A 21,229-nucleotide genomic window follows, 5' to 3' on the forward strand; every position below is an offset into this window, starting at 1 on the left:
AACTTTCCAAAAACTCACAAATTCAATGGATGCAAGAATTGTGAAGGTGATATCAAAGAAGGGTTCCTATGTTAACATGTACCGTATTTTTTGGACTATAAGACACTTTCCCCTCCCCCCAAATGTTGGAGGAAAGTGGGGGGGTGCGTCTTATAGTCTGAATGTAGGGCATGGCTGCAGGGAATGAGGGTGGCGCGGGTCATCGGGGGCATGAGCAGGCTGAAGTAGCGCCTACCGTGACCTTGTGGGCCCGCTCATTTTATATGCACACCCATCATCCCACCCATCATCTCTCAGCGCTGAAGCCGGCGCTGACAGATGGGCGGGAGATGCGCATACTAAACAGTTGTCTCGCATGATCACCCCTGGCAACTACAGCCTGGAGTGATCATGTGTGGCTATATTCACTGCCCCCCGTGCATCATCATCAACGTGGGGTGCAGTGAATCAGTATACTCACCGGCCACGATCCCTGCAGCATCACTCATCCTCCTGTCTGTGTCGGCTGTGGCTGTGTGTGGAGACTAGCGGTGCGCACAGCGATGACATCATCGCTGTGCACACCTGTCCATACAGCCGTGGCCGGCACAGACAGGAGGACGAGCGATGCTGCAGGGATCGTGGCCGGCTCCACACAGGTCAACGGCGCTGCTGCTGGCACAGACTGGAGGACGAGCGATGCTGCGTGGAGCGAGGAAAGGTGAGAATGAACGTTTAGTTTTTTTTTGTGTGCCACAGGATGCGGTCATATAGCAGGACGGGGGTATATAGCAGGATGAGGTCATACACCAGGATGGGATATAAAGCAAGATGCGGCCATATGTCAGGATGGGGGTATATAGAAGGATACGGCCATATACCAGGATGGGGGTATATAGCAGGATGCGGCCATATGCCAGGATCGGGTATATAGCAGGATGGGAGCACATACCAGGATGGGGTATATAGCAGGATGGGAGCACATACCAGGATGGGGTATATAGCAGGATGGGAGCACATACCAGGATGGCGGTATACAGCAGGATGGGGGCTATACCAGGATGAGGGACATATATATATAACCTATACATACATACACATATACAAGGCAGGAGGATCATTACCAGGATGGGGTACCTTAGTAGAGAATTTGGGGATATTACCCCCATAACCGTGTCAGTAGCAGATCCTCGCCCCATAACAGAGTGTCATCACCACATTTTTTGCTTAAAATTTTATTTTCCTCTAAAACCAGGGTGTGTCTTATACTCCGAAAAATATGGTAACTTGGCCTGTCAGGATGTTTTGGATTTAAATAGCTTTTTATTTCAGTGAATGTGACCTCCTAATGCTGCAAATTCTACAAAGGAGCATTTTCAGTTCTTTAAAACATATAAAATGTTTAGAAATTCTCCTGTGCCTAATAATTTGGAACAGTGCATTTTGATTTTTTTTTTTAAAGTTTGAAGATTATACTGTTATCATTGGGAGGTTTCTTCAATAAAATTAGATGTATACTCTAACGGGTGCTGACTTTTATTAGACTGACTGTCATTTGCACCAACCATTTAGGAAAATCAGAGAAAAATATAATTTGCATAATAATTTAGAACATGGTGTAGTATAATGGGTTCCACGTAACCCTTCATATTATTGGAATGCACCCCATAGTCCTCCATGTATTATAATGCATTTTCCATAGTCCTCCATGTATTATAATGCATTTTCCATAGTCCTCCATGTATAAGGTAGCTCTCATAGCCCTTAAATTATTAGAATACAACTCCCATAGTCCTACATGTATTACAATTCACCCCATTATATTATACTGCCCCCATTGTCCTCCATATATTATAATCTAGTCACCATAGTCCTGCATGTATTATAATGCACCCAAAGCTCTCCATGTATTATAATTCAGGCACCATAGTTCTCCATGTATAATAATGCAGCCCCCATAGCCCTGCATATATTATAATGCAGCCCCCATAGTACTCCATGTATTACTGTATAATGCACTTCCCATAGTCCTCCATGTATTATAATGCAGCCTCCAAAGTCCTCTGTATATTATACTGCACCCCACAGTCCTTCATGTATTATACTGCACCCCATAGTCCTCCATGTATTATACTGCACCCCACAGTCCTTCATGTATTATACTGCACCACATAGTCCTCCATATATTATACTGCACCTCATAGTCCTCCATATATTATACTGCACCCCATAGTCCTCCATATATTATACTGCACCACATAGTCCTCCATGTATTATACTGCACCTCATAGTCCTCCATATAGTATACTGCACCTCATAGTCCTCCATGTATTATACTGCACCCCACAGTCCTTCATGTATTATACTGCACCCCACAGTCCTTCATGTATTGTACTGCACCCCATAGTCCTCCATATATTATACTGCACCCCACAGTCCTTCATGTATTATACTGCACCTCATAGTCCTCCATGTATTATACTGCACCCCATAGTCCTCCATGTATTATACTGCACCCCATAGTTTTCCATATATTATAATGCACCCCCATAGTTCTATATGTATTATAATGCAGTCCCCATAGTCCTTCATATTGTATTATTCACCCCATAGTCCTTCATGTATTATAATGCAGCCCCATAGTCCTTCATATTGTATTATGCAGCCCCATAGTCTTCCATATATAATGCACCCCCGCCTTCCATGTATAAGGTGTCTTTCATATTGTATTATGCAGCTCCATACGTCTCTATGTATAATGAACCCCTATGGTCCATATATAAGGTGTCCTTCACATTGTATTATGCAGCGCCATAGTCCTCCATGTATAATGCACCCCTATAGTCCATGTATAAGGTAACCCTATTAGTCCTCCATATAATGCAGCCCTCATAATGCTATATGTATTATAATGCAACCCTAGTCCTACATATTGTATTATGCAGCTCCATAGTCCTCCATTTATAATGTACCCTTATAGTTCATGTAAAAGGGATCCTTCATATAGTATTATGCACCCCTTATATTCCTCCATATAGTATTATGTACCCCTAATATTTATCCACATATTATTAAGCACTCCTTATATTCCTCCATATAGTATTATGCATCCCTTATATTCCTCCATATAGTACTATGCTCCTTATATTCCTCCATATAGTAGTATACACCCCTTATATTCCTCTATATAATAGTATACACCCCTTATATTCCTCCGTATAGTAGCATACACACCTTAAATTCCTCCGTATAGTAGTATGCACCCCTGATATTCCTCCATATACTAGTATGCTGCCCCCATATAGTGCACCACCATATTTTGTGCCCCAAGATAGTATTGTGCGCCAACATATGCAGCACCCATATATTTTTTTTGCAACCCCCATATAGTAGTATGCTCCACCATAGTCCTCTGGCCATCCTGATTAAATACACAAATATACTCACTTCTCATTCCCCCGCTGCTCCGGTCTTCTCAGCGTGTGTCCACTGTTCTGCCACTCTGACATTTTATCACAGTGGCACGCTGTAAAATTTAAACAAAATAAAAATAAAGATTCATCAAAATACAAGTTGCTGGAATAATTTCCTTTGAGTGCCGGGATTTTTTTGATATTTTACTGTTATATTTTTCCCTGAGCACCTCTTCAGTGAGCCAGGCCATCATCTGGACTTTGCAGTGGCACGCTGTAGTGACAACACTGTGCTCTTCTGTGCTGACACATCAGAGTGCCACAGACACACAGCGCGAGAATGATGAGAGAGGGAGTGTTCTGCTCCTTCTTTAAAGGGAACCTGTCATCAGAAATTTCGCCCAAAAGCTAAAAGATTCCCCCTCTGCAGCTCCTGGGCTGCATTCTAGAAAGGTCCCTGTTATTATTGTGCCCCATGTGAGACCAAAATAAAGCCTTTATAAAGTTCTACCTTTTTGTATGCAGCTTCTGTAAATGTGTCACGGGGGCGGGCTCTCTGCCGTCCGTTATTCTGCCTCCTGGTCCTGTATGCCGCCCCCATCGCTCCTTTCCATATCTGATGCACCGCCCACTGCTCCAGCCATCCCCGCGCATGCCCAGTGCCAGTCTCACAGGACTGAGCAGTGTGACCGCTGGTGACGTGTGCGCAGGCAAGTGATTATGGGCGGGACTGTGACTGTTATCAGCAAGTACCCGCCCATAATCTCGTGAGCGCGCAAACCTCTCCAGCATTCACACTGAGCTCAGTGTAGATGCTAGACTGTATGGGCTGCTTCCAGGGATGACGTCCCTTTGTCATGTGATAGGGGCGTGTTCAAAATACTATCACATGACAAAGGGACGTCATCCCTGGAAGCAGCCCATACAGTCTAGCATCTACACTGAGCTCAGTGTGAATGCTGGAGAGGTTTGCGCGCTCACGAGATTATGGGCGGGAACTTGCTGATAACAGTCACAGTCCCGCCCATAATCACTTGCCTGCGCACACGTCACCAGCGGTCACACTGCTCAGTCCTGTGAGACTGTAACTGGGCATGCGCGGGGATGGCTGGAGCAGTGGGCGGTGCATCAGATATGGAAAGGAGCGATGGGGGCGGCATACAGGACCAGGAGGCAGAATAACGGACGGCAGAGAGCCCGCCCCCGTGTCACATTTACAGAAGCTGCATACAAAAAGGTAGAACTTTATAAAGGCTTTATTTTGGTCTCACATGGGGCACAATAATAACAGGGACCTTCCTAGAATGCAGCCCAGGAGCTGCAGAGGGGGAATCTTTTAGCTTTTGGGCGAAATTTCTGATGACAGGTTCCCTTTAATCATTGCTTTCAATGATAGAGGGGATGGGAGGGGGGCTGGTGCCAGCACTGGCATTGAACCCCCCTGACTCACGGGCCCCATAGCAGTCATGTGGCCTGCCTGTATTGGTGGTATGCCACTGGTGGAGGCTACAAGTAGAGCATCAAAAACTCCCCTCCACTCTAGACGGCTCACTAGTGAATCATCTAGAATGGAGTTGCTGACCTGAGGTCCTCAAAAAAATCAACTACAATCCAATATTGTAAATTATTATAACTCTGCTGCGCTCTGTTACGCTTTTGGGAGGCTCTGCCCAATCTTCAGAAAAACTACATTGTAGTGAATATGCTTTACACAACACTCAAGCAATGAGTGTTTAATCAGGCTGGATATTAAAGACAAAAGGGTGGCAAGGGAGGAGCTTATTGGAAGCATGCTCCACCATCTTGGCTGAGGGCAAACCAAACAATAGGTAACCAGGGCATTCCTGACACTACCACAGCATCTTGCAGCGGCGTGCTATTCCATCCGTTTTGCGTTTAGTTGGATCAATATTTATTTTTCAACAGGATAATGACCCCAAACACCCCTCCAGGCTGTGTAAGGGCTATTTGACTAAGAAGGAGAATGATGGGGTGCTACGCCAGATGACCTGGCCTCCATAGTCACCAGACCTGAACCCAATCGAGATGGTTTGGGGTGAGCTGGACCGCAGAGTGAAGGCAAAAGGGCCAACAAGTGCTAAGCATCTCTAGGAACTCCTTCAAGACTGTTGGAAGACCATTTCCGGTGACTACCTCTTGAAGCTCATCAAGAAAATGCCAAGAGTGTGCAAAGCAGTAATCAAAGCAAAAGGTGGCTACTTTGAAGAACCTAGAATATAAGACACATTTTCAGTTGATTCACACTTTTTTGTTAAGTACTTCATTCCACATGTGTTAATTCATAGTTTTGATGCCTTCAATGTGAATCCACAATTTTCAGAGTCATGAAAATAAAGAAAACTCTTTGAATGAGGTGTGTCCAAACTTTTGGTCTGTACTGTATATACACAGTATAAAAAAAAAATATATATATATACACACACAGTGTGTATGTGAGTGTATATGTATATATATATATATATATCTATATATATGTGTGTGTGTATAAATCAAAAGAGAAATGGGTGTGGTGCACCACCGCCTTGTGCCATATGCTGGTGCCAGGGAGGAGTGAGTCTCATCCGGTCAGCAGACCACTGCACTGGTCCTGGGTGCCTGTGGAAACAGGAAGGAGATCCAGATAGTCCACAATATGAAATAAAGCCACGGCACTCACATAAAAATCCAACTCCGTTCTTTAATCGTTCCATAAAGCAGGGTAAAAGAGCGGTAAGAGGGACGGGTGCAGGCTCCTTGGGAACTATATACAGTCATATGAAAAAGTTTGGGCACCCCTATTAATGTTAACCTTTTTTCTTTATAACAATTTGGGTTTTTGCTATTTCAGTTTCATATATCTAATAACTGATGGACTGAGGAATATTTCAGGATTGAAATGAGGTTTATTGTACTAACAGAAAATGTGCAATCCGCATTTAAACAAAATTTGACCGGTGCAAAAGTATGGGCACCCTTATCAATTTCTTGATTTGAACACTCCTAACTACTTTTTACTGACTTACTAAAGCACTAAATTGGTTTTATGACCTCATTGAGCTTTGAACTTCATAGTCAGGTGGATCCAATCATGAGAAAAGGTATTTAAGGTGGCCACTTGCAAGTTGTTCTCCTATGTGAATCTCCTATGAAGAGTGGCATCATGGGCTCCTCAAAACAACTCTCAAATTATCTGAAAACAAAGATTATTCAACATAGTTGTTCAGGGGAAGGTACAAAAAGTTCTCAGAGATTTAAACTGTCAGTTTCCACTGTGAGGAACATAGTAAGGAAATGGAAGAACACAGGTACAGTTCTTGTTACGCCCAGAAGTGGCAGGCCAAGAAAAATATCAGAAGGGCAGAGAAGAAGAATGGTGAGAACAGTCAAGGACAATCCACAGACAAGGTCCTGTAGACTGATGAAACAAAGATTGAGTTGTTTGGTCATACAAAAAGGCGTTATGCATGGAGGCAAAAAAACACGGCATTCCAAGAAAAGCACTTGCTACCCACAGTAAAATTTGCTTTGGGGCTGTGTGGCCAATGCCGGCACCGGGAATCTTGTTAAAGTTGAGGGTCGCATGGATTCAACTCAGTATTATTATTTATTATTATTATTATTGTTTATTTATAGAGCACCATTGATTCCATGGTGCTGTACATGAGAAGGGGGTTACATACAAAATACATATACACGTTACAATAGACAGACTGTCACAGAGGGAAGAGGGCCCTGCCCTTGCGGGCTTACATCCTAAAGGATTTTGGGGAGGAGACAGTAGGTGGGGTGTAGGTTGGGCGGCAGCTCTGCACGGTGGTGGGGCGGCAGCTCCGCACGGTGGTGGGGCGGCAGCTCCGCACGGTGGTGGGGCGGCAGCTCCGCACGGTGGTGGGGCGGCAGCTCCGCACGGTGGTGGGGCAGTGAGGTCATTGTAGATTATAGGCATTTCTGAACAGATGAGTTTTCAGGGTCCGTTTGAAGTTTGCAAGTGTAGTAGATAGTCTGACGTGTTGAGGCAGTGAGTTCCAGGAGACTGGGGATGCTCGGGAGAAGTCTTGGAGTCGGTTGCATGAGGAGCGAATGAGAGAGGAGGAGAGAAGGAGATCTTGGGAGGACCGGAGGTTACGTTTTGGAGTGTAGCGAGAGACTAGTTCAGAGATATATGGAGGAGACAGATTATGCACAGCTTTGTAGGTCAGGGTTAGTAGTTTGAATTGGATACGATAGAAGATTGGGAGCCAATGGAGGGACTTGCAGAGAGGAGAAGCGGGGTGGTATTGAGGAGAGAGGTGGATCATTCGGGCAGCAGAATTAAGGATGGCCTGGAGAGGGGCGAGTGTGTTAGCAGGGAGATCACAGAGGAGGATGTTGCAGTAGTCGATGCGGGAGATTATGAGGGCATGCACTAGCATTTTTGTAGATTGTAGTATCAGCAGATTCTTGACAATAATGTGCAAGAATCAGTGACGAAGTTGAAGTTACGCAGGGGATGGATATTTCAGCAAGACAATGATCCAAAACACCGCTCCAAATCTACTCAGGCATTCATGCAGAGGAACAATTACAATGTTCTGGAATGGCCATCCCAGTCCCCAGACCTGAATATCATTGAAAATCTGTGGGATGATGTGAAGCGGCTGTCCATGCTCGGCGACCATCAAACTTACCTGAACTGGAATTGTTTTGTAAACAGGAATGGTCAAATCTACCTTCATCCAGGATCCCGGAGAAAAAACTGTGGAGAAAACAAGCGCAATAGGGTCTTACCCCAATATGTGAGGGGTAGGGATGGGGGAGTAAAATTACTCACCAATTGTAGTTGTGAGAAGCCACAACTACTATAATCGCATATATCATAGATCCAGGGCTGCAGCCACCAAAACCGGTAGATAACAGAGAGCACAAGAGAGAGGTGTTCAATGCCGCGCCAATAGATCACTTTAGCAGATGTTCAGATCAGTGTCACTTTATTGTTATTCAGGTCGACGTGTTTCTGGAGCATCTGCCCCCTTCATCAGGACCACCAGGAATAGAAATAACATCCAATCTCAATTGGATGTTATTTCTATTCCTGGTGGTCCTGATGAAGGGGGCAGATGCTCCAGAAACACGTCGACCTGAATAACAATAAAGTGACACTGATCTGAACATCTGCTGAAGTGATCTATTGGCGCGGCATTGAACACCTCTCTCTTGTGCTCTCTGTTATTCATCCAGGATCCAGGAACTCATTAACAGCTACAGGAAGCGACTAGAGGCTGTGATTTCTGCAAAAGGAGGATCTACAAAATATTAATGTCACTTTTATGTTGAGGTGCCCATACTTTTGCACCGGTCAAATTTTGTTTAAATGCGGATTGCACATTTTCTGTTAGTACAATAAACCTCATTTCACTCCAGAAATATTACTAAGTCCATCAGTTATTAGATATATGAAACTGAAATAGCAAAAACCCAAATTGTTATAAAGAAAAGAGGTTAACATTAATAGGGGTGCACAAACTTTTTCATATGACTGTATATATCTGGACCTTGAAATTAGCCATAGAAACACTGCAATTACAACTAGAACCCACTTTAGAAGGTCGATACCAATGGCTATCTTGATTTTGAAAGTGCCCATTATTCTAAGTGGAAAACCAATATTCCCTTTAGTCAATTTCTCAGAATTAGGAAAAAATGTACAACAATACAAGATTATGTTACCCAATCAAAGGTCTTGAAACATAGATTTAAGGAAAAAAAAGTACACTCAAAGTTTGATAGAAGCAGCATATAAAGAAAATTACAGGAAAACTCAAGAAGATTGTTTAAAAATAAATAAAAAAAAATTAATGAATTAAAAACAATCCAGGAGGGTAATGCAGATAAGGCTAATTCTTGGAAGTTCAATTTTATAACCACCTTCAACAAAGGGAACAAATTGATACCTAACATACTAAACAAAATGTTGGTATATTTTTTAAAAAAAACCCAATTCTCAATAAGCTACTCCCAAGGGAACCAGGGATCACCTTTAGAAGGGGATACACGATCAAGAACATAGTTGCCCCTAGTAAACTAAAAGAAATCCCTAAAAAGACAAATAAAAATTCCATGAGAGAAAATTTGGACCAGGGTGTGTATAAAGCAGATATGGTTCCAAGAAATGCTGTTGTTGCAATATAATTGACCAGGGGCATAAGATCACATGCAACGGGGAACTGATCAGCTTAAAAAAAATTTATCAAGTCGCAGTGATTTTGTTATTTATGTTATCACATGTGATTGTGGACTACAGTATGTAGGCCGTACAGCTCAATCACTGCGTTCTCGTATGAATGGCCATCGTCACAATTACAAAAAATGGCTTTTTTCAACACAGTTTATCGAGACATAGTCTACTGAAATATAATCAGTCCTTTAATATAACGGTCACTCCGATAGAGCAGGTACCCGAAAAGACCAAAAATCGTAGACAGGTATTAAATCGGAAAGAATCATATTGGAGCTATCACTTGCAGACTCTTTATCCCAATGGATTAAATGATGTAATAGAAAATGTGTAATAAAAAGAAACTTTTTTTTTTTTTTTTTTAAAGATTCTTTCAATATCCATATAACATCTATATAACATTTATACAGGTAATCTTATAGTTATTTACAAAGAAAAACTAAACTCAACTTCAATCCCTCACAAAAAAAAAGATTGTTTATAAGATTTTCTAAGTCGGATGTTTTTAAAGAATTTTTAAAGAACCTTAAAGATTTTTTAATATCCATACAACTCTTTTTATACATTTATACATGATATATATATTTTTTAATAAGAATATCTATTTTACACACAAGAATAAAAAACTGTTTTTAATTTATTTATATATTATTTTATTTTTTTTTTCTTTTCTCACATGGAAGACATAAAAGAAAAACTTTCATAGGTTGATTTAATATTATTTTTCTACATTGATATATCACATTGGAATAAATAATATTTTACAATTTAATTTTAAAGCTATTGCTTCCTCATTCTCTGTTGTCAGCCTAAATACAGGGTGTGTTTATCAATTATCTCAGTCTTTCACCACACCCTTCAGCTAATTTGTTCAAAAAAGAACCTTTTCTGTATAAGGGGACATTATACTGTATGGTTTTTATGTTATTGCTTATATTATACTTGAAGAAGGCTTGTTAGCCGAAACGCGTTGTATGTGGATCATGTGAACAATACATCAATAAATAACGTTTAAAAAGGATCACCCCGCTCTGGCCTCATACGGAAGCGCAATCACACTCAGCCTGGATTTTTTTATGGTTCTGCTTTGTGGTGCCTATGTGAACCCAAGGGAGTATTCTCTCATAGTGTCCAGGGAGTTCTGCGAGCCAAGAGGGGCAGCTGTCGTGGCTCAATACAGCTACTTTCAAGGTGAATTATACCTTCAAAAAGGTGAGCATTGAATTCATTTATATCCAAGTCTTTTCACCATTTACTGCGCTTAGGTCAGCGCCACACTCGTCTTCCCTTTTGTACCCATCCAGGTAAACTATTCAATTTAAAATATTATATAAAATATTATATATTCAGAGCCATTCCCGTGAAAATTGCAGTTGACTAGCTATAAAAACTTCAGAGATTACTGAATAGCTATATTTGTAATAATAAGAAAGCTAGAATCTCTAAAAACATAGTGACAAAAAATAAAAAAGAGGCGGCCTTAAGGGCCATTTACACCCTATGACATTGCTAACGATATATTGTCGGGGGTCACAGTGTTTGTGACGCACATCCGGCGTCGTTAGCGACATCGCAGCGTGTGACAGGCTGTAGCGACCTTAAACGATCGCAAAAGAGACAAAAATCGTTGTCTGGTCAGTAGCGATGTTGTTCGTCGTTTCTGCGGCATCGCTATGTGTGACACTGCAGGAGCGACGAACATCTCCTTACCTCCGTCCACTGGCAATGAGGAAGGAAAGGAGGTGGACGGCATGTTCCAGCCGCTCATCTCCGCTCCTCCTCTGCTATTGGACGGCTGCTGTGTGACGTCGCTGTGACGCTGCACGAACCACCCCCTTAGAAAGGAGGTGGATCTCCGGACACAGCGACGTAGCAGGGAAGGTAAGTCCGTGTGACGGGTGTTAGCGATGTTGTGCGCCACGGGCAGCGATTTGCCCGTGTCGCACAACCGACGGGGGAGGGTACGCCCGCTAGCAATATCGGTACCGATATCGCAGTGTGTAAAGTACCCTTTAGTTTACTGAATATATCTTGTTATTATTCTACCACTCTTATAAAACAGCCACAACTGGATACACAGTAATATCTCCCTGGCTTATTCCACCTCGCTCACATCTCTTATCTGACCACATTTTATATCCATCTCTGCCTCCTCCTAATTTCCCCACTAGACGCAGCCATTATGGCATGGAAGAGATTAATAAAAAAAAAATCCAAAACATAAAAAATGAAACTTATCTGTTCCTTGGATCTCTTAACAAAACCATTCCATCCTCATAGAGCAAACATGGGCTTAAAGAAGTTGTCCAATTACCAAAACTGATTTTTTGTTTTCTCCTAAATCTTGCTATTATGTGCCTCTCCACACATTTATTATGTTAGTTTTGCAATATTACCTTTTATCATGCTCTAGCAGCACATCCTCATTGCTGGCTCCAGCTCTGATGGGGTTAATCTCTCTCTTGACTTCCTGTGTTCAATTCCTACAACTTCCATGTTGCTTTGCGGTGGCCTGTAGACCTGTATCTCATACCCACTGAGAACGCCACCCAACTCCTCCCTGCCATCTTTTCTGTCTCTGCACCTGCTGCATCTTATTGAGGCTACATTCACACGACCGTCCCGTTTTTGTGGTCTCCAAAAAACGGTCCTGTTTTTACACGGATGCATCCATGTGACGTCCGTGTGATATCTACATCTGTTCCGTTTCGTATACGGTCAATGTGTCATACGTGTGCCTTCCGTTTTTTTGCGGACCGGAAAAAAAATAAATGGGAGGGTTATATACAGTCAGAAGTTAGAAAGATAGATAGCTGGATAGATAGATAGATGGAGGGATGGATAGATAGATAAGAATACATATATAATGTCCTACTCCCCTGCATTTTGTAATCTTGCATCCTTCAGTACCTATTATGTGGCACTAAAGGGTGTTTAGCCTTGTACTTAGCAAAAAAAAAATAATTAAAAAAAAACAAAACATGGGGTCCTTCTCATTTTTGATAGCCAGCTAAGGTGAAGCAGGCAGCAGCAGCCTGCAGACCACAGCTGGCAGCATCCCCTTGGCTAGTAATCCAAAACAGAAATCAAATTAACAATTTAAAACAAAGAACGTGGCCCCCCCAAATTAGATCACCAGCCAAGGTAAAGCGGACAGTTGTGGTTTGGTATTCCCAGACTAGGGAGGTCCACAGTTATTGGACCCTCCCCAGCCTAAAAATAGCAGACCGCAGCCGCCCCAGAAGTGGCGAATCCATTAGATGCGCCAAACTTGGCGCTTCGACCCAGCTTATCCCGTTGCCCTGGTGCGGTGACAAACGGGGTAATATATTGGGTTGATACCAGATGTGTAATGTCACCTGGCATCAAGCCCTGGCATTAGTGATGTCTTGGCGTCTATCAAATACCCGACATCACTAACCCCTCCCCCAAACATTCCCTCTTTCCCCAATTAATTTAAAATAAAAAACAAAACCGGGTCCAGCGTAATCTGATAAGGGGGTCCCATGATGATCCATACTCACTGTCCCAGTCAATGAAGAACAGAATGTTTCCCATTGGCTGGGAGAGCAGTGCAGTGACCTGAGCTAACATCATTAGGTCAGGCCCCGTCACTGCAGGGGCTCATACAGCAGTGTGTGAGCAGCCACGAGCATGACCAGGACAAAAAGAAGGGTCATCTGAATGAGCCCTGAAGCTGAGAGCGAGATCATATTGGCTCCAAGCTCTACACAACCAGGTGTCATCTTCTGTTCATTCTGATATAGTTCATAGTGTGTGTGTGTGTGTGTATCGAAATTATGATTGGCCGGCAAAACATGTGAAAAAATAAAATAAATAATTGGAAAAAAAAATGATGTGGGGGTCCCCATATTTTTTTTTTTATAACAAGCACAGGTAAGGGTGCAGTCACATCTGAATATAAAATATATTCGTAGCTCCAATGTTGCTCCTGAAGTGTCTCAGAGAGAGATTCGAGTGTCATTCCATATGTCATGCGAGTGCTTTTTCCCCCTTGCCTCCTTGTGTTGTCAGTGTGTCGTCTGTATCATCCGTGTGATGTGCATTTACAACATGAAGTTTTCAAAACAGTCCAAAGCTAGATGGATAGATAGTGTGCAACACATATATAATGTCCCACCCTCTGCATTTTGTAAGCTTGCACTCATTGCCTTTCATGTGGCACTAATAGGTGTTTAGCTGTGTTTTCGGCCCCAAATAAAATATATTCCAAACCAAAAAAAAAACAAAACATGGGGTCCTCCCTATTTTTGGTAGCCAGCTAAGGTGAAGCAGACAGCTGCTGCCTACAGCAATGATAAACCTGGCTCACTATCTGGTTGGGTGCTCTGGAGAAAAATAGCCACTAAAAATAGAAATGTAGCTCCGGCACACCTTGGAGAAAATAAGGCAGAAAGTCTTGGGTGGTGCTGAATGAGTTTTTATTGTCCCCACGTTTCGGTCCAAATAGGACCTTTCTCAAGGGTTCTATCAGACCAAAACATTGGAATCCGTAATCAAATTGCACCAAGGCGAAAACGCATGGGGTCATCATAGACATGAGGATGCTAGTATAGGTACTGTAACCATGTGACAAAGTTTCCACATAGGTAATTCTATGATATCAGGAGGAGCCGTACTAGGATGTCTTAAGGAAGCTGGAGACTAAAGTGTAGTCTGGTCATATATTGTATGACGGGGTGGCTGCTGCAGCCAGGACGCTCCTACCCGGACACAGGCACTGTCCAGTGCTCCCTATATGTCACCTGACATCCTCATCTCCTCTTAGTGATACCCCTCAGGATCTGTCCTGAAACACATGTTGCTGGCACTGACGCGAAGTAAACCGGGCCAGAGGATTCCTCTTCTGATCAAACTGAAGGCATTTACCTTGTTACACTACTGCGTTATGCTTCTCCTTACCTTTTATAACAGGCTTAATACTTATTAGTCCCGCCTTCAGTGACCCGGCTCTCCTGCTCTAATCACGTAGATAAGCTGCAACTGCCTGGTTTACCCTGTTATTACAGGACATCCCTCTTGATATCACACACTGTCTGTTTATATTGGGCCCACCCCGTCCTACAATATATGACCAGACTACACTTTAGTCTCCCGCTTCCTTAAGACATCCTAGTATGGCTCCTCCAGATATCATAGAATTACCTATGTGGAAACTTTGTCACATGGTTACAGTACCTATACTAGCATCCTCATGTCTATGATGACCCCATGCGTTTTCGCCTTGGTGCAATTTGATTACTGATTCCAATGTTTTAGTCTGATAGAACCCTTGAGAAAGGTCCTATTTGGACCGAAACGTGGGGACAGACTTTACTTTTTGTGTTCAATAAAAACTCATTCAGCACCACCCAAGACTTTCTGCCTTATTTTCTCCAAGGTGTGCCGGAGCTACATTTCTATTTTTAGCTGCTGCCTGCAGACCTCAGCTGGCAGTTCTACATTGGTTGATAATCCAAGACAGAGGGCACCCCATGCTATTTTAATGAAATAAATAATTTAAAACAAAATACGTGGGTTCCCCTCTCACACACAAATTGGATCATCAGTCAAGGTAAAGCACAGAGCTGTAGTCTGGTATTCTCAGGCTGGGGAGGCCCATAGTTATTGGACCCTCCCAGCCTAAAAATAGCAGGCCGTAGCCGCCCCAGAAGTGGCGCATCCATTAGATGCACCATTCTGGGCTCTTTGCCTCAGCTCTTCTTGTTGCCCTGCTGCAGTGGCAAACAGGGTAATAAATGGGGTTGATGTCAGCTGTGAATTGTCAGCTGACATCAAACCCTGGTATTAGTAATGGTGAGCGACTATCAGACACCCCCATTACTAATCCAGTAGCTGAACAAAGAAAAAAAATATATGTACAAAAAAAACCTGACTACATCCCTTGTTCAGGAATTTATTACAATTTAAAAAAAATAATAAAATTCCGACGTAGTCCATAGCGAGATCCCACAACGATTCAAAAAAGCAAATCTGAAAGACATCAAAAGTGAAAATTATTACAGAAATAAAGACAAGATACACCCTCATTTACCAATTTATTCCCCTGCAAAATTCCTAATCCGGGTCCAGAGTAATCCAATAAGGGGGCACCAACACGATCCATACCATACTCACTGTCGTCCCAGTCAATGAAGAACAGAACGTTGGGGATTGGCTGAAAGAACAGTCATAGCTCTGTTCCCTGCGCTGCTCTGGTCTATGTTCCCCTGTAAAGCGATGCTTTCCCGCGCTGCTCTGCTCACCTGCACTGTTTTGCCTCCCCCGCACTGTGCTCTGCTCACCTCTGCACTGCACTCTGCCTCCCCCCGCACTGCACTCTGCCTCCCCCCGCACTACCCCCTGCTTGCCCTCCCATCCCCCATAGTGTGATAAGATACTCACCCAAGAAGACTCCTCCTCTCTTTCTCCTCTTGATGCTGGGCTGTGACATGTGGTGAATCCCCGCCTACAGCCCAGTCACTCAGGGTGAGTGGCTGCTGGAGCTGCTGAGGTAATGTCAACTTTCAGAGCCCGGAAGTTGACGTGACAACAGCAGATGCCAGCGTCCACAAAACCTGGGGTCATGTGGCCGGCACTGAGCGAGTGGGATGGCACCACTCAGTGCCACAACTGAAAACACAAGGTACTTTAGAAGAGAATTGAAATAGCAAATTAAATTGATAGGGAGAATTTAGAAAAATGGGTGAACCACCCCTTTAAAAAAATAAATCAAAGACAGACATAACGGTATTGACTTGGTCTTCTTTCATGAATTGAAAACAAAAAATAAATTAACAGACTTGGACTTTAAACCCCTCATAACAGTAAGAAATGCTTTAGAGCAGGGCGTCACAAGAGGAGCCGGCTTCTTCTCTGCAGAGCGGGCACCAGGCCCGGTCGCGATGCTGACCTCTGCAACCGTGGTTGTTACGCCCCTGCCAATGAGAATACATATATTGTTAGTAGTGAAAATCACAATAGTGGCTGAAGAAGGCCACTGACTGCATCCATTAATGACATTATTAACAAAATCTCTTTACGCTGTAATTATGAAAAGAGTTGCACTTTCTGGAATAATTACTTTGCATCGCACCTCAGGAGATGGAACTCGTTGCGTCACAGTTTTCCACAGTAACCAAAGCCTTTTAAAAAAGGATTTACGAGAAATTTACCAAATTTAAGGTATAACTTCCCCATGTATTGTTCTTCTTTGTTCATTCTTTTTTCTTGAACGTTTGTATCATCTGTTAATACCGCATTATACTGAGTCTATATAAAACTGTGTTTATATAACTAATTTAACCTGTTTTTTTAGCCTTTTTGTTTTTTTTTTGGTTCTTTACATATTTGTCTTTGCAACTTATAGAATATTCTCCAATTGTTTCCACCACTCTTCTTCTCTCCCTTTGTAATAAAGACTCCTTCTCTTTCCTTTGCGTCCCCTCTTTCTCTATTTCCTTTCTTCCCGTTCTTGTTTTTACTTGATTGCTTGTATTATACTATTATACAGGTCATTAACTTGATTTTACCTTTCCTGTTAATGGTTTGTTTTGTTTTTTGTTTTTTTTGTAAATCTTAATAAAATTCATTGAAATTAAACATGTGAATACAAATATATGAAGCTGCATGTTCCCCCCTCCTCTAAAAAGACAGCAAATGAAGGGGAATTAAAAATAAATAAATACATTTTGTCTCTCTTTTGGTGCTGCCCCTGCAGCTCGCCGCCCTAGGCACCGGACCTCCAGTGTTTAGTGGCAGATATGGCCTTGCCTGCAGTACTCCTAGTTTCCTTTCTCGCAGTTGCACCAGTTCACACAAAGGCTAGAAACCAGGAGCGTCGTCCCGCTTGTCTGGCACAGGTTTAAGGACTTCTCCTTGAGAGGTGTCAGCTTCGGACCTTTTGACAGAAGGAAGGAGAGGGATGGACCTCCCCGAGTCTGTCCACAGGTAAATGTTTGCACAACAGCGCCTGTACTCCTGTGTGTGTCCTCCTCAGGGACAAGAAACAATACTGAGAGGGGTGTCAGGGGTCTTAACCTCTTGTGTGCTTCCTGTCCCTGTAGAGGATGTGAGGGACAACTCCTGTGCTGCCATCATGAGGGTCATTCTGGAAAAGCACCATCCAGCCATCTGGCCATTCAACGCCACAGCCCTGATACTCACGAAAGGCTGCTACATTCAATCTCCATGGCCCCTGCTGTCATCACTTCTTCTGTCCTCACTGCTCCTCTCTTCCACGCTGCTCCTCCGGTCTTTTCTGGTCCTCTCCAAGATTTTCATTGCTGCTCTCCAGTCTATGCCGTGCTCCAGTCTTTACAGCTTGTCCTCCTTTCAACCCAGGAACTTATACCATAAGTTGACAGTACTGCTTCCAGTTACAGGTCTTGGCAATGGAGAATAAATGGAGCCCAGCAGACAGTGCTGTGCAATCATGATGGCACCAGGTCACACATATAACTGTGACTTGAGTAGCCAACCAAAGTGAGCCAAGTTCACAGGGGATGTGGGTCCAGTGTAGGAGATAGGGACAGTATCCGACTAATGTTTCCTATGCCTAGGAGCTGCAGTATTTGCAGTCTAAGGGGTACTTTCTAGCGATGCCGAGTGCGATAGTCCCCGCCCCCGTCGCAGATGAGATCTCTTGTGATAGCTGCTGTAGTGACAATTATCGCTATGGCAGCTTCACACACACTTACCTGCTCTGCGACGTCGCTCTGGCCTAAGGGGGCGGGTCGTGCGGCGTCACACGGCAGGCGGCCAATAGAAGCGGAGGGGCGGAGATGAGCGGGAAGTAAACATCCCGCCCACCTCCTTCCTTCCGCATAGCCGGTGGAGGCAGGTAAGGAGATGTTACTCGCTCCTGCGGCTTCATACACACCGATGTGTGCTGCCGCAGGAACGAGGAACAACATCGTACCTGACGTTGCAGCGAAATTATGGAAATGACCGACACTACACAGATCACCGATTTACGACGCTTTTGCGATCGTTTATCGGTGCATCTAGGCTTTACACGTTGCGACGTCATTCCTGGCGCCGGATGTGCGTCACTTCCGATTTGACCCCGACGACATCGCAGCAGCGATGTCGCAACGTGCAAAGTACCCCTAAGTGTCGTGCAGTGACTCTTACATAACTGCAAAGTAAAATGGCAGCCTCCAGTGGCTGTATTAAAAAAAATCAAAACAAAAAAAACAAATACAATGCAACATTGGTTAAAACATGTTATGTAATATTTTATTTTTAAACAAAATAAAAACGGCACTTTCCATTAAGAGCAAGAGTATCACTCCAGGAAGGTAAAAAGACCATAGAAACCTAAGGTCTCAAAACATCATGTACAGTACTTTTTGACACAATTTAACTATAAAAATACTTTTCTGTGTAAACTTTTGTATGTATGTAAAAGATGATTTCCAAATAAAACATTTATTAAAAATTCTCAACATGAAAATACATTCTCTCTTGTGTGAATTCTCTCATGTCTAACAAGATGTGATTTGATTGAAAAACTTTTCCCACATTCTGAACAGGAATATGGCTTCACTCCTGTGTGAATTCTGTCATGTATAATAAGACTTGATTTTTTAGCAAAAAATTTCCCACATTTTGGACATGAATATGGCTTCTCCCCTGTGTGAATTCTCTCATGTTTAACAAGATCTGATTTCTGAGTAAAACATTTCCCACATTCTGAACATACATATGGCTTCTCTCCTGTGTGAATTCTCTCATGCACATTAAGATTTGATTTTTGATTAAAACATTTCCCACATTTTGGACAAAAAAATGGCTTTTCTCTTATATGAATGATCTCATGTTTAATAAGATTTGATTTTTGAGTAAAACATTTCCCACATTCTGAACATGAATATGGCTTCTCCCCTGTGTGAATTCTCTCATGCACATTAAGATTTGATTTTTGATTAAAACATTTCCCACATTGTGAACATGAATATGGCTTCTCTCCTGTGTGAATTCTCTCATGTGTAAAAAGATGTGATTTCTGAGTAAAACATTCCCCACATTCTGAACATGAAAATGGCTTTTTCCTCCTAGGACTTCTTTTATCTTCTTCATTTCTTCTGTGACTTTTATTTTGTTTAACAGTCTGCGATGAATTAGGAGAAAATACTTCATTAAAATCATTGGATGAGTGATCTCTGCTGTGAACGGCCGGGGGTATATGTGAGATGTTGGCACGCTGTGTAGATGCATTTTGTCTGATACTACAATCATCTGCTTTAAATTTTGAAAATATCAGATGTCCTTTGGAGCTCCTGGTACAGTCATCTGCCAAGAAAAACACTGAAGTTATTATTTTAGAATAATATAACCTTAAAAATTATATATCTAAATAAATATATAAAGAAATCCCACACAACTGCGATGTACACAGCAAATCTGTATTATTAACTGATTACTTGGGGCAAACATTGCATAAACAGTCAATTCTACTAATGTTCTAGATCATTGCCCAGTGTGATATCCCAGTACCCGTTCTACCACTGCTGAGGGAAACAGTTGTCCTGCGGCAGTAGATCTGCTCCAGAATTACTTTAGCCGCCGATTTAGGAGATGTATAATGCATGGTGTAGGAGGACGGCGAATAGCACCCTCTCCTACGGTGTGGTGGAAATAGGTATTGCAAGTGTAAAGTAAAGATAAGATGTAGCAGAGCTGAACAGGCGCTCCGTTCAGCTCCACCTGGCGTTCACGGCTGGTCATATAATAGGAAAGAGGTATATGTCGGTGTATTGTAAATATTGTGTATAACATGTACTGGTCCCTTGTGCTGTTTTCAGCAGGGGATATAGTACAGGAGTATCTTAGATAGTCTTAGTGGAACTAGGGAACCAGCAGTAGGTGGTGGAGGATGGGAGTAGCTTACTTAGCTATAGGAATTAGACAAGGAATACAAGAAAGAGCAGACAGAGGGTTGTTATGGAAACGGAGCTAAGATGGGAGGAGTGAGCAGGGGGTTAAGGCCCCGTCACACTAAGCAACATCGCAACAACATCGCTGCTAACGAACAACTTTTGTGACGTAGCAGCGATGTTGCTAGTGATGTCACTGTGTGTGACATCCAGCAACAACCTGGCCCCTGCTGTGAGGTCGTTGGTTGTTGCTGAATGTCCTGGGCCATTTTTTAGTTGTTGCTGTCCCGCTGTGAAGCACAGATCGCTGTGTGTGACAGCGAGAGAGCAACAACTAAATGTGCAGGCAGCAGGAGCCGGCTTCTGCGGAGGCTGGTAACCAATGTAAACATCGGGTAACCAAGAAGCCCTGTCCTTGGTTACCCGATATTTACCTTTGTTACCAGCCTCCGCCGCTCTCAGCTGTCAGTGCAGGCTCCTGCTCTGTGCACATGTAGCTACAGGACACATCGGGTAATTAACCCGATGTGTGCTGTAACTAGGAGAGCAGGGAGCCAGCGCTAAGCATTGTGCGCTGCTCCCTGCTCTGTGCACATGTAACTGCAGGACACATCGGGTAATTAACCCGATGTGTGCTGTAACTAGGAGAGCAGGGAGCCAGCGCTAAGCATTGTGCGCTGCTCCCTGCTCTGTGCACATTTAGCTGCAGGACACATCGGGTAATTAACCTGATGTGTGCTGTA

General features: G+C 43.0%; 1 protein-coding gene across 1 annotated transcript in view; it reads right to left on the reverse strand.

Moving 5' to 3' along the window:
• LOC142243708 (uncharacterized) overlaps positions 1-21,229 on the reverse strand; it is a 478,920-nt gene that overhangs the window by 134,251 nt on the left and 323,440 nt on the right. Inside the window, 1 exon segment of the mRNA XM_075315885.1 lies at positions 19,067-19,654. Within this exon segment, the coding sequence (XP_075172000.1) occupies positions 19,067-19,654 (588 nt within the window).

The sequence above is a fragment of the Anomaloglossus baeobatrachus genome, chromosome 6 (assembly GCF_048569485.1).
Source record: "Anomaloglossus baeobatrachus isolate aAnoBae1 chromosome 6, aAnoBae1.hap1, whole genome shotgun sequence".
NCBI lineage: Eukaryota > Metazoa > Chordata > Amphibia > Anura > Aromobatidae > Anomaloglossus > Anomaloglossus baeobatrachus.